Below are 13,868 nucleotides of genomic sequence, written 5' to 3' on the forward strand. Positions count from 1 at the left end.
GAGCCGATACCGAGTCAGACGCTTAACCGATTGAGCCGCCCAGGTGCCCCGGGTCTCTGAAGTTCAAAAGATAACAATTTAGACAGTAATAACCATATATGAAGCTCTTATTTGCCAGACACTGTCCTAAAAGCTTTACATATATTATCTCACTTAGTTTAAAACAATACCATGATAAAGGTGTATTCTCCCCACGCCGCAGGTGAAATATTCATGGATCTGACAAGGGCCCACCCAGAACAGGGTCTCCGTGCTCTGCACCTGTGTGCTTTCTCGCTCTCTAGCTCACCGTCCTTGCTTTGCTTGGCTGGGCCCTGAAAGTGTGGCTCAGCTCCTTCAGGCAATGCGGCAGGAGATTCTGCCGTGAATGGAGGAGGCCCATTATGCCTGGGCAGTTTCTGGCAATCCCGGGCCTGCCTGATGCTGGACCTCCCACTCAGCTGTCTCAGTGCTGCCTGCACTGGGACTCCTGCCATCCTTCGTACCCGGGGGGCTTCACCCCATTCTTGCTTGTGCTGTCTCCCACTGCCTGGGGCCTGCCAGGCTGGCCCTCCTCCCAGAACTGGCAAACTACTGTGTGTCCCCAAAGTATTTCCTTCCCAGCAGCAGGTATGTCTAGTTCAAAGTCCAGATCTCTCATTTCAAAGGCAAGGCCCAGCCAACTCTCAGGATACAAGTTCAGATGCCTCCTTCTAGAAGTTTTGGACGATGGCTGACGTCTCTGCCATTTTATCCACCATTTATCGCTGATGACTTACAATACAAATCATTTACCGAACCAGGCAATGCTGGTTGAACACCTACTCTGTGCTGGGCACCGCAGGATACAGTGGGGAACGAAAGACTTTCTGCCTTCCTGGAACTTATAATCTAGTGGGGGAGTCAGAGCAAGGAAATATAGAAGATGAAGTCAGGCAGCTAAGTGCAAGGGACAGACACTTCACTGAGCAACCTATCCTGAATGTGGTACCCTAACAGGTTTCCAAGGCAACAGCCATAACCAGTTAGCATCACCTGAATAAACTGCCATGTGCCATTCTAGTGTCACAAGAGGCTAAAAGAATCAGACCAAGGGCACCTCCAGCTGCTGCCGGTTTAGGGAATTTGGCCCTGGAGCTTGCCTGGACATTTCTCGAACTGCATATGCAGGAGGCTGAATAAACTCCTTATTTGCATTTCTAAAGCCCCTCTCTGTGGCACTGAGCCGTTCAGGGACTTGGATCCTTGGTCTGGTCAACCAGACCCTCATGACTGAGTGGCAGAAAACCCAGGTGAGACGGCGGATCGGGTGTGCAACAAAGGCAGGCCGGGCGCAGGCGGACGCTGGGAAGAAAAATTAGGTCAGGAAGCGGGAGGAAAAGAGGCTCCAGGGTGACGAACACAAAACCGACTCCATTGTCAAGTGCCACAAAAGAGCCAGCCTCCCCCCACTAAGCTGCCCGGTCTTCCCGGGAATGCCTGCCTGAAGTGAAGGCTCTCAGAAAGGGGCTTCCAAATTCCTTCTCCAGAGAGTCTATTCATCCCGAATGTAATGAATAACCTGCCTTCATCGTTTTTTTTTCTTTCTTTCTTAACAGTTTTCCTTTAAAGCTAGTTCCTCAGACCTCTGAACTAATGAACAAACTGAAGCAATTCCCTTTGCCCCTGCCAATAGCTAAGATAAAATCTCAGGCTTTCTCAATCCTTAGTAGTTTTAGGATTTTGACAAGGCTTTTGGTTGACCTCCAATGCTGGGCTGTGAAAGTGGCAAGGCTGACCCCAGTGCCAGCCCCGGCCGAAGCCAAAATTAGAGGCAGGGTGGGAATAGCGAGAATCTGGTGGCAACAACGTGACACGCAAGGTTTTTTAACATTGGGGATCCGAATAATGCAGATAAAATTGTGCTCCTCTCGGGGCACCTGGGTGGCTCGGTCGGTTGAGCGTCTGACTTTGGCTCAGGTCATGATCCCACGGTTCATGAGTTCAAACCCCACGTCAAGCTTTCTGTGGTCAGCGCAGAAACCACTTGGGGTCCTCTGTCTCTCCCTCTCTCTGCCCCTTGCCCACATTTTCTCGCTCGCTGGCTCAAAGATAAACAAACATTAAAAAAAAAAAAGTTCTCCTTGGGGCACCTGGATGGCTCAGTCGGTTGAGCCTCCAACTTTGGCTCAGGTCATGATATCACGGTTCGTGAGTTCAAGTCCCGCATGGGGTTCTGTGCTGACAGCTCAGAGCCTGGAGCCTGCTTCAGATTCTGGGTCTCCCTTTCTCTCTCTTCCTCCCCTGCTTGTGCTCTCTCTCTCTCAAAAATAAAGAAAGATTAAAAAAAAAAAAGTTCTCCTCTCTCAGCCTGAGTTCACAGTACTTTCTTGTAATTGAAAAATGGAATATAGGCTGAGGTGGTTAAGCCGAAACCTATATTTTCACTTGGCAGAGGAAAACAATGTGGAATCTTTCTGATCCTTAGGCCTTTTCCAGCTGTAACGATAGCTGCCTGCCTTCTCTATTCTCACCATCTGCTGCAGGAACGACGTCAGGGATCTGGAAGTGTGGCACTCGCGTGCCAGTGTCCTGCTACACTATTGAGACCCTATTAAGGACACTGTTAAGGACGAAATAATAGAGAAAGTAAGACAGGGTCTTTAGACACCCTGCATATTTTTTCCCCTTGAAAATGAAATACGCATTTTATTTTGTACGTACTTCTAAGTTTCATTCTGAAATAAACCTCCAGATAGGAAGAAGAGGGGGAAGCAAAGGCCAGCCACTCACCAGAGAGCAACGACAAAGACCCTTTAAATTCCAACACAGCCTGGCATAAATTCTGAAAGGGGACTAGGAGGTTGCTAGGTCATTAGTGTGAGAAGGTATACAAGCGGTAGGAACGAGGGCCATCTCTTGATGGCAGAGTTGTTATCTAAGTCCTTACGACTGTAGTGATTTTGAAAGTTTATGAGAAGGTAACACAGGTCTGTTGCCCACCGAAGTCTGATGCTTAATACTGGACAAAGACCCTCGGAGCATCAAAGGTAAAGGGCTCGACATGACAGAAGCGATGCTAGTATTTTACACAGAATCCTTTCTTCTACTCAGGAATGTGCACTCGTTTTCAACCGCTTCATATATACCTTGTCATTTTCAGCAGTAGCAAAGTCATCCTGAGAGCCAGGACCTCAAGAAAATTCTACAGACTGGGAGATGAGGCAGCAGGGCTCGCAAACAACGGGGTTAGGATATTCATTGTGTTTTGAGAGGTAAGTTACATCTATCACAACGGAACAGACAAAAGAGGAGGACGGTGACCAAAACCTACCCCAATGATTTGTTCATCAACCAACCCCAGACCTCTAATAACTGGAGCTGGTGGGAGAAGTCCTCACAATTACAGTAATTAAGACTTATTTTACAAAGGGATTTATTCTGGCAGGATGTTGAAAAATCAAACGTTTAGCTATTACAACTGTTTTAGGAAAAAGCACTACATAGGTGCTCATAAAATATATCCTGACCGCCACAGGAGGAAGACCAGTGATGAGATCTGGTGCTGGCTTTGCTCATGATCAAACTAGCAATGCAGGGAAGGGAGGCTGCGGACTTTTTTTTTTTTTTTCTGGTTTAAAATTCGATCAAATGTTCCACTGCTTGACCAATCTCAACATGATACTGACACGTTCCTGGTCCTTGTTTCCATTTCCTTAGAAAATATGTACCTTCCAACCCCCTGAAGAACAAGCCTACTGGACATGACTAGAAAATTAAAGATGGAGGAGGCATTTAGTCTAGCCTCCTCATGTCATAGACGAGGTCCAGCGACTTGCCCAAGTTGACCGGCCACTTAATGGCAGGTCTAGAAAGGAGCAGACATCTCCCAGACTCCCAGTTCGGGGCTCTGCTTCAGCTCTCCTGTAAATAGCCCCAACGACTGCACGGCAGGAGGACACATGCATGTCCCTTCTGGAGCTCACAACCTAACTGAGGAAGCAAGGTATTCACACATGACAAAGAGAAGGAAAACAAAGTGGGAGATGTGTTCTAAACAACACAGCAGATGAATTTTAGAGAGAATAACCAAAGTTCCCATTTACCACAATTTTCTTCTTGCCTTGTGGCCCTCCACCTGCACATTCGGGGCTGTTCATGGCTTCCAGGAGGGTGGGGGCAGATAGGCCCATGAGTCAAGTTCCTGAACTCATATATAGTTTCCAGATCACAGCAGAGAAAACAGTCTTGAAGGGCAAAGGCTCTCTATTGCAAGGGCTGGGGCTCTGGAGACAGAAGAGGCTTTCTGAGCTAAGAAAAGCTAAAAACCTAGAGCAGAGAGGGTTTTCCCCCTGCATCACCCGTGCCATGTTGCCAGAGTGGCCTTTTCAGCTCAGAGATTGTCAGGTTTGGGCTTCCGGTGGAAGGAAGAAGACTGGAAGGGACCTGACCGACGTCTGGATGGCAGAGGGTTTCCGAGAAAGGATCATGTACCGAAACTTCTGGGCCGAGGCCTGCAGGGGTGGAGGTCCCACAGCAGAGAGCACCGTGCCTTCAGCTGTTAGGCGTGAGGGCAGCTCAGAGTGAAGTTCAGCTTCAGTGTAAGTGCAGTGGTTCTAGTCTTACGCCTGAGCATGTGACTATAAAAATTCATAGTCACTATAACAGGAGGTTCAAATAGAGTTCTCAACAGAGAGTAGAAAATGCTAGAATGTGACTCCTGAAGCATGCCATCTCATAGAAAGATGTGTCCAAGCTTGAGTCCAGGTTATCCGTGACCTACACACATTTTAGCCTCGCTGTGCTCAAGCCTGAGGCTGTGAAATAAAGATGAATCACAGAGGAAGCCCAGCTCTCTCTGCAACAGACAAATGAAGGACTTCTCACAACTGCTCTTGTTACAAAGGACAGAGAAGCCTTCCAGTCACAGGCTGCACTGCCTTTCTGTGCTAACAATAGTGGCAGGAGATGCCAGGTGAGATAAAAACAAAAGGGGGAGGGAGAGCAGATGGAATATTCCTTCCCTCCCGTAACCAGCGGGTCGTACAAAATAGACGTTTGATCGACGTGGAGGAAGGAGAGAAAGTTTACAAAGAAGAAACGAAGGAAGATGGGCAGGATCCTCTTTTCCTTCCTAATCAATTCTGAATATCATAAGCTTTAGTGGGTACGACCTGGCTTTTTGCACAACAGTCCCCAAACACTTCCAACTTGTCATAATGTCTGTGCAGAGTACTGATGGATTTGCTGGCTGTTCCTGCTGCTAATGTCACAGTGGGAGTGTAATCAATACTGTACTTTTCAGGAGAAACACAGAAAAGACTTCAGGTTGCAGGTCTCCAAAACCCGAGAGTCTCCCCATTTATCACCAACTCTTCAGAGCACTTTTGACCATTGTTATTGTGTGTGTATCCGTCAATATTGTTTTTCATTCACAAAAATCACAGTTTTTATGAGGCCCTAGCACCCTCATCCATGCCAGGGGGGGGGCGAGTGAAATGGTACCCCTGGAGAATGAGCTGACAGTAAGCATCAAAAGCTTTACATGTTTATAGCAATTTCACTTGTAGGAATTTCTCCTAAGGAAATAATGAAGGATACACACAAGGATTTAGTATAAAAATACTCCTGGCAATGCTGTTTATAATAATAAAAAAGTGAATATAACCTATGGTGCCAACAACTGGGCACTGGTGAATGTATAGAAATATAATGGAATACTGCACAAACTATTGTAGAAGTTTACTGACAACAAAGAAGTTCACATATACTTATTGAGAAAATTAGACTATAAAACTATACTATTTTTGCTAATAATATATAACTCTAGCAATATAGATGATCAGAAAAAAATCTATAAAGGCAAATTACGGCTGTTGGTTATTTCTAGATGGTAGCAATCTGAGTTTTCTTCTTTTTGCTAATATGTATTTTCTGAATTGTCTACAATGACTATGTATTATTTGAGTAATGATAATTACTTAAAATTGAGAAAAGCGCCAAGCATGTCCGGAAGGTGGGATGGAAACTACTCACTGCAGACTGTGTTCCCTCCCTCTCTGGGGTGGGTAGTCTGGACGACCCCGGTAGACCAGCTGTCCCTGAAGGGTTACTTCAGCTTCTAAAGGAGAATGTGGTTGTGAGAAGTCGGCCCCCATTTTTCCTTCCTATCCTGGACAGAAACTGACACCACCTCTAGGAGCTGAAGTCACACAATTAAAACTTATCTTTGGACCCATAGGACTGCACCCTATTTGGGGGGAAGCGGATGCCAGCGTAACAGAGCATCAAAGGAGTTGTTTAGGTGGTAGATGGTCTTCACCGCTTGATTTCCTAATGTGTACCTTTGTTTGTTGCTTTTTTCTTACCAACTGCCAAATACCAGTGTTTCACAGCCTTCCGGATTCCCATGCAGAGGACTTTGGCCATACAGAACCCACACTGTCCAACAACGTCTAAGTGCACTGTTTTTCAGTTCCAGTACCCTCGTTCATCTCAGGCTTCATTCGCTAGTCTGTGATCTTACAGATAAGGCTGGCGCCTGCTTCTCAAAAACGAACAAACAAAACAAACCAAAAAACCCCAAACACACACCTCTAGCTTGCTTGATAAGGACAAACTCGATGTTGTAAAACAAACTACTCAGGAGATAAGGACAAAATTCTATGTTTTAAAATGAACTACTCAGGAGAGGAACGCAGTTTTCTTCTTTTAAATTATCAATAATCTATAATTTAAATATTTGTCAAGTGAATTTTTTTCTCATGTAGATATTATACAAGTCCTAGAGTATACAGATTATGCCATTAAAAATCAGAATCTAAAAGAAATCTGGATGGACCATACCTACCTTGCTCACTGGGGAGATGAGCTAGATTAGTGCCCCTTAAAGCTTCAGTACAAACAACTCACATGGCTCAGGGGGTCTGGAGCGGGGCCTGGAATTCTGCATTTCTAATAGTCTCCGGGGCAATGTTGAAGCAGTGGTCTGTGGACCATACTCTGAGTAGCAAGTTTTCCAGTTTGGAGATTTATGTGCTCTGCCAGACCAAGAATACCTTCTCTGGGCAGCTGACAAAATGCTGAGTGAGTGGACCCCAACCTGCACCAGCTGGCATTCTGTGGCTCTCAGGCTGCGGCTAAGCCTCCACCTGAGTGGCTTCGAGACCCAGACTTGCCAAAAATGACGCAAGTGGCCTTTTCATTAGAGCTTCCTGCAAGCTACATGCTAAGTGGCTCCAGATCTAAGAGGAAGGTCCAGGAACATAATGAGCGTCTCAAACCAGGAGCCATGCTTGTCACAGGAAGCCTCGACGCTTGGAAGCATGAGAAGAGCCACCAACAGCAGGGCCCTATCTCTAAAAGTCAGGGCAGTCTGGAGGGAGGCCAGAGCATTCCCAGGAGGAGGGAAGAAGCCTTAAGGGCTCTTTCTCACGTAGTGACAGGAGCAATGGCTGTAAGTGTACCAGGTGCCCGCTGCCAGGGGATACAATAGAGACTTCTGAGTCCAAGCTTTAATCCTACAGTCACCATGGAAGGCAGAGCCACAGAGGAGGACAGAATGGACAAAGCAAGCAGACTATCTGTCCACATGCAAAACATCTTCATGATTTCCGATTGGTCTCTGCAGCCATGGCCACATGTCTAGGAGGGCTGTGTTATCAGGGCCACCAGCGTCCAACACACGGCCGCTCACAGAGACCCTGCCTAGGGTTGCAGATTCATTCCAGCTATGTGGCAGGTCACCCGGAATCTCCTTCGAGAGCAGTTCTGGACGCAAGCATGCTTTTAATGCACACTGAAGATGGAAATCGCTCTTATTTAGGGTTCATTTCTGGATGCTGCAAAATTAAGAGCTCCCGGCTCAATGGAATGACCAAGTAGGAGTTCAAAACCCTGACTTTCCTCTACTTGGAAATAAGTATAGTGTTTCTCCCATGCTTTGTTTTATGTCACCTGTTGGCTTTATGACAGTGTATCAAACATCATTAGTATCACTAATGAGCCCCGAGGACACTGAAGATGTGGGAAAAGGATGACAGTCGTAATAGTCTTGAATGAAGCTACTTAAGACACTTGTCAGATTAGCCCCACAGACCATATTACCATCCATAACCAACTTTGCCTACAAGGCCACATTCTGATCTAGAGAAAATTCGTGCCTTTTCTTCTGATGGTTTCACTGCAATAGGAGTGTTTAGCTGGGGATGGACAGGTGGATGTTTTAGTCTCTTTGCAAAACTGTGTACATTGCCAACTTCATGCTGGCCACAAAATTATGCACATGCAATGGCTAAAATTGTTCTTCATAAGGATTAATGAATAGATCTGGGTTTTTCCTGGATCTTAGGAAATAAGAGCCTACAGGAGCAAACATTTATTCTGAAAATCATAATGGAGAAAGTATTGTACACAGAAGAAAAAAATGAAAACTATGAAATGTACCCATGGATCAAAGTTAAATTGGCTACCATCACCTTTTCTAAGATACTGACCGTCCTTATTTGCACAACTGGCTTCTTTAAAACATCCATCTGTCAATAACTTGTCTAACAAACCCAGAAAGAAAACAATGAATATTTCATTATCCCAAGTCTGAAGTTAGCTCTTGGATACAGAGACACAGATCATTTTTATTTCAACCTTCCCCACCGGCAACAAGTTCCACAGAGCACCCCATATCCTTTCAGTGTATTGCCTTCAAGGCTCCTTACTTTTACTGATTAAATCGCAATGAGGCTGACCTTTCCCTCTGTGCTGAGGGGAGGCACAGATGTGGCCAAAGACAAAATTAAAACGTGGGGTATTTTAATACCTTAAAACTTCAAGGAAATGATGAGACTATGAAGACATGAAAGGAAGAAGATGGTATTTATGTGGAAAGATGTGCCTGTGAGACGAGGCAGCCTTGGGAAGGGATAAGATGTCCTCGCAGACAGCAGGAAGGCAGGACCACAAGCCCCTGTAGAAGCTCTAAACCAGCCACAAGGCCTTGTGATGAACTGAAGACGCCTGACTTTCCTATTCGAAAAATGCCTGGGATCACTTGACCCTTTTTCCTCAAGAAGAGATTGTGTCCAGAGGCCCGCGGCATCAGGTCACAGATATGGCGGACCCAGGAAAGCTAAGAGGACAGAACTCCACCGGACTTACAGCCTGTGGTAGCTGTGGACCAGCAGGGAGAATGCAGGCAGGAAACCGGGAAGCTGCATGAGTCACTGGAAGGACAGAGCAGGGAGCTAGGAAAAGAAAGCTGGGGAAACAACAGGAGAGCAGGAATCTGAGGCCTGGGTGGGTTGAAGAACAGATTCCGCGACTCCTGCCCACCCCATGATGTGTCCCTTCTCTGCATACCTTGGTATGCGGTCCTGGGCTCAAATCAGCAGAACACGCTGTTCATGACCCTTTCTCCATAATTTCAGATATGGGGAATTCCTCAGGGCATTGCCAAGGGCCTCGGTATCACTTCAAAGGATCATCTACCATTTGCATTTTGAAAGGTATGAAGTGGCACAAAATTGTGAGGCATTTCTGCTGCCACTGGCAGTTTATACGGTAAAGAGTTAATGACTATACCTGAATTGTGAGAAGGAGCAGTTTTAAGGCACAGATTGGGAGGGCAAACAGAGGAGGCTGTTGGAGAACAGTCTCCAATAAAGAGAACTAGTTAATTCTTTGACCCCCTTCTCCTGGCATTATCCTGGGGCTAGAGATCCTCAAGAAATGTCACATTGTCCTAAAGATACCATTTTTAAGCTCCCAACGTATTCTAAGAATAATTCTCCAAGTATGATTATAATCTTTATTTGAATGAAAATATTCAATCATACATGATGGGAATTTCATTAGCATTACCTGGCACAGTTGATTTTCTTCTCCCAGCATAATTATTGTTTTTATTTTATCCTGTTTATAAATTTTTTTTATTTAAATCACTTAAGAATGCAAATTGTACATACTGGCTTGATGATCTTCTAACCAGGTTTCAGGAGAAACCACCTAAAATTCTGGGAGTATAAATCAAATTCATCTTTCCTAGGAAGTATTGTGATTTATTGAGATCTGAGTGTTAACAGTGTATTTCGCTTTGTAGAAAGCACGAAGGAAAAGCTTGTCAGCTCTGTCAATCTAAAAAAGGCAAAGGGACCCATTGCAAGTAGAAAAAAAACTTACCCAAACTGACATTTACCCCATTTACAAAACTATCCATTAAAGAAGCCTCCTCAGCCACTTCCCCGAGAACTGAAAGTGACACCAAACACATTCAATGGAAATGTGATTCTGTGATCCTTGAGGTCAAGGGAAAACAGAATGCCCACTGAGCCACATGCCCTCCCTGACTCCATTCCGGAAGTAGGATCTAGGAGACCTAAGTCCCATACCACTGCTTGACTACTTTCTCTTGGTGATGACCTTTCTTCTTCTGCCATCAGGGGCAGGCAGCATGAGGAAACAGCCCCTGCATTCTGAGGGAAAAGAGGACACCTAAATAGCAACCAGTGCCCTCGGAGGAAGCTTTCCTGCCAATTCTAGCAATGATGAAACCCGACCGTGGACAAACGGACTCTAACCCTAGCTCAACCCACGCAAGTTCTTATGTCCCTGTGAACTCAGGAATGAATGGGTAAAAGAGCATCGCGTGAATGTTGAACGGGAACCACTAGAAGACAGAAAAATCCATTTCCTAACAGTGAATGGTTAGAACCGAGGCTCAGATCCCAACCAGAAATCAGAACTGAGTCATTCAGAGAGACTGCCCAAGGGCAGGGGAATGACGATGAGATGCAGGGTCAGGACGACAAGTGGGAACTGGGACCAGTCAGCCCTGTGGGTCCTGCCAGTCACATAGAGGGTGTTGGCACAGGTGGGGCTGTGACAAGGAGCGACCCTGGAACTGAATCCTTCAGGATGGACAGTAAACATCTCTCTACTCAGTCCTCTGAATGTGATTATCTCGTTCTTGGGGAAATGAGGTTTTTAACATCTACCTGGAAAATACTTTTTATGATTAGAGCACTGTCAAACTTATGTTTTTAGAGGACAGATTTAAGGCTTCAGACTTAATTTTTTTTTCTTTTCAGAAAGGGCCCACTCTGTTACCTTTCACTGACTGCTAAAGGGGCCTTCTCCTACATCTGGGTGTGGCCAGGATTTGTGCTCCTGGCTGGGAGGAAAGACAGGCCAGGCAAACACTAGGCAAAGACAGCCAGGGACCCAGCAGTATCCACTCACCCCTTCTTCCTGCCCAGAACAAGGATGTGATGCTTGTGGTAGAGGCAGCCATCTTGTAACTCTGAGGCAACCCTAAGGACAGAAGCCAAAAGCCAAGCAAAACGATAAAAGAAGCTTCCCTATCAGACCTGCATTGTCTCCTCTTTTTTTTTTTTTTTTTTAATGTTAGAGGAAAACAAACCCCTACTTAAGTCCTTATTTTTTTCTCTATTATTTATAGCCAAATACACGTCCTAACTAAAATATGAAATGCATATACATCCTCACTTACCTAGAGGTCCCAACACTGAAGACTGAGGCAGGAATCACCAAACATTTAAAGAGGAAAGGAAGAGCAATAAATGGCTATTGATCCCAGTTGCACTGAGAGAAATTCCAACTCAGAGATCGCAATTAAAATAATGGAGAGGAAAGCGTCCCAAACCAAATTACCGGTTTCGCTGACAAGAGAGGTGCTTTGTTGTGACCCAGAGGACTGATTTGAGAGCTACGAATTGAGCAAAGGCTTTAGGCAAGTATTTCATAAAAATCATTCTTAAAGAAATGTAGCTTCTGGGCAAAACTGAGTGGAATGAGAATGGCAGCATAGAGAGAGAGAGTTCAAGACAGGCTTCCCTGATTTGTAGGAATCCAGAAGCTTCTGGGAGGGAATGCAAATCACTGGAGCATTATTCTCATTATTACTAATGGTTCTTAATAACTAAGGGGCAATGTTGAGTCTCCAGTTGACTGAAATGATCACAGATTATTCGCTGCAGTTATACTAATAACTAAATACAATTTGACACTAAATTACAATTCCAGAAATACAGCTTTCTGCACAGTCTCTTATTGCAAAGGAAAACTAAGCAAGAACATCAATAAATAGAATAATCCAATTAAGTGGCCTTCCATTTGAGTACTACTTAGAATTGAGGCTTAACAGGGAAGTAAGATAGGAAAAACAATTCAGTATTTACTGATTCAAATAATCAGGGCTTTTACTGTAAGACAATTTTTTGTTATTTTAAAATAGGTGTTTAATTAATCTGAATGGCTTTGGTCATTTATGTAGTGATCCTAATCACTGCAAATTGTTCCTAGATATAAGGCCTAATTTCCCATGAGTAGATTTACTTGTAAATTAGCATTTAATACAGGCATATTTTTCTATGCTTACAGTGTGTTTATAAACATATTCCCAATCACTTTTTTTTTTTAAATTTTTTTTTTCAACGTTTATTTATTTTTGGGACAGAGAGAGACAGAGCATGAATGGGGGAGGGGCAGAGAGAGAGGGAGACACAGAATCGGAAACAGGCTCCAGGCTCTGAGCCATCAGCCCAGAGCCTGACGCGGGGCTCGAACTCACGGAGCGCGAGATCGTGACCTGGCTGAAGTCGGACGCTTAACCGACTGCGCCACCCAGGCGCCCCAATCACTTTTTTTTAACCACATAGGACAATCACCTATGACATCTGTCTGCAGATACAAAACTACAAGGGAGGACATTGACCCAACAGATGAACCGAGGCCACCCCATGCATGCTCTGAGCTGTTAGCCTTTGGGCTGTAGGTTTTTGATAAATGTTTGTTGAATGAATGAGTAACCTCAGATTATTCAGAGAGGCTGTTTTAGAAGCATCCGTCCTAACGGAGCCTAGGCTAGTTCCTCTAGACTCAGTTTCCAAAGGGAAAGTAGTGGCCTTAACAGAAGAATCACCCAAGGTATCCTTGCCAAAGAGCATGATGCAGGATCCTCTGACTCTGAAAGTTGGGGCTTTTCCTGGAGAATTTAAGAACTAGTTAGTTCTTAGAGCTAGTTAGTTCTGAAATCAAGGTACAATTAAATTCTCCAGGAAAAGCCCCAACTTTCAGAGTCAGAGGATCCTGCATCATGCTCTTTGGCAAGGATACCTTGGGTGATTCTTCTGTTAAAGCATGGGTTACACACGTAGGTGAGGCTGAGAGGCCAGTGCTGAAGGACATTTAAACCATACTTACTGCTGGTGGAGGACATGTGGCTGTAGTCAGACCTGAAACACAAAACCTTGGTGTTAGTAGGATTAGACATTATTTTTCTTTATCCAAATGATTTCTTCATGCCAGAATTTTAAAAAACAGTCTTACAGTGGTAAGTAACTATTTAAATGTGAGGAAATGGCACACATCAAAAATTGTAGTGCAGAGGGATTTTGTGTAAAATAAAGTTATGTCTGAATGTGAAGGCAAAATTTTAAAGGCATTTTTTAAAAAATTTTTTTAAAATGTTTATTTTTCAGAAACTGAGTGAGAGACAGCGAGAGCATGCGTGCGAGTGGGGTAGGGGCAAAGATGGGGTGGGGACAGAGGATCCAAAGCGGGCTCCATGATGAGAGCAGAGAGCACAAAATGGGGCTAGAACCCATGAACTGTGAGATCATGACCGGAGCCGCAGTTGGACACTCAACCGACTGAGCCACTCAGTCGGCACCCCTAAAGGCACTTTAGAAAGCGGGGTTCCTTCATGTGGGCTCTCTGGATCTCCAAGATGGCAGACCAGCTGGGTCCTGAACCATCTAAATTCACTGGCAAATTTTTGAATGGAAGCTTATTTTTCTGGGGAGAAGGCTCAAAGTTTTCAACAGATTCTCAAGCGGATTCGTGATTCTCCAGAAGGTTAAACCTCCACAAATGAGCACCCTTCAAGTTAGCTCCAC

The 13,868-nt window shown here is 44.8% G+C and overlaps 1 protein-coding gene across 2 annotated transcripts in view; it reads right to left on the reverse strand.

Moving 5' to 3' along the window:
* The window catches only part of FAM124A (family with sequence similarity 124 member A), a 97,059-nt gene that overhangs the window by 74,324 nt on the left and 8,867 nt on the right, over positions 1-13,868 (reverse strand). Inside the window, exon 2 of one of the 2 annotated variants that reach the window (XM_027064774.2) lies at positions 13,174-13,205. The exons of the other annotated variant lie outside the window; for it this stretch is intronic. Coding sequence (XP_026920575.2) covers positions 13,174-13,205 — 32 coding nt within the window. The remainder of the gene's footprint in view (positions 1-13,173; positions 13,206-13,868) is intronic. 2 annotated transcript variants of the gene reach the window in all.

Source organism: Acinonyx jubatus, chromosome A1, assembly GCF_027475565.1.
Source record: "Acinonyx jubatus isolate Ajub_Pintada_27869175 chromosome A1, VMU_Ajub_asm_v1.0, whole genome shotgun sequence".
NCBI lineage: Eukaryota > Metazoa > Chordata > Mammalia > Carnivora > Felidae > Acinonyx > Acinonyx jubatus.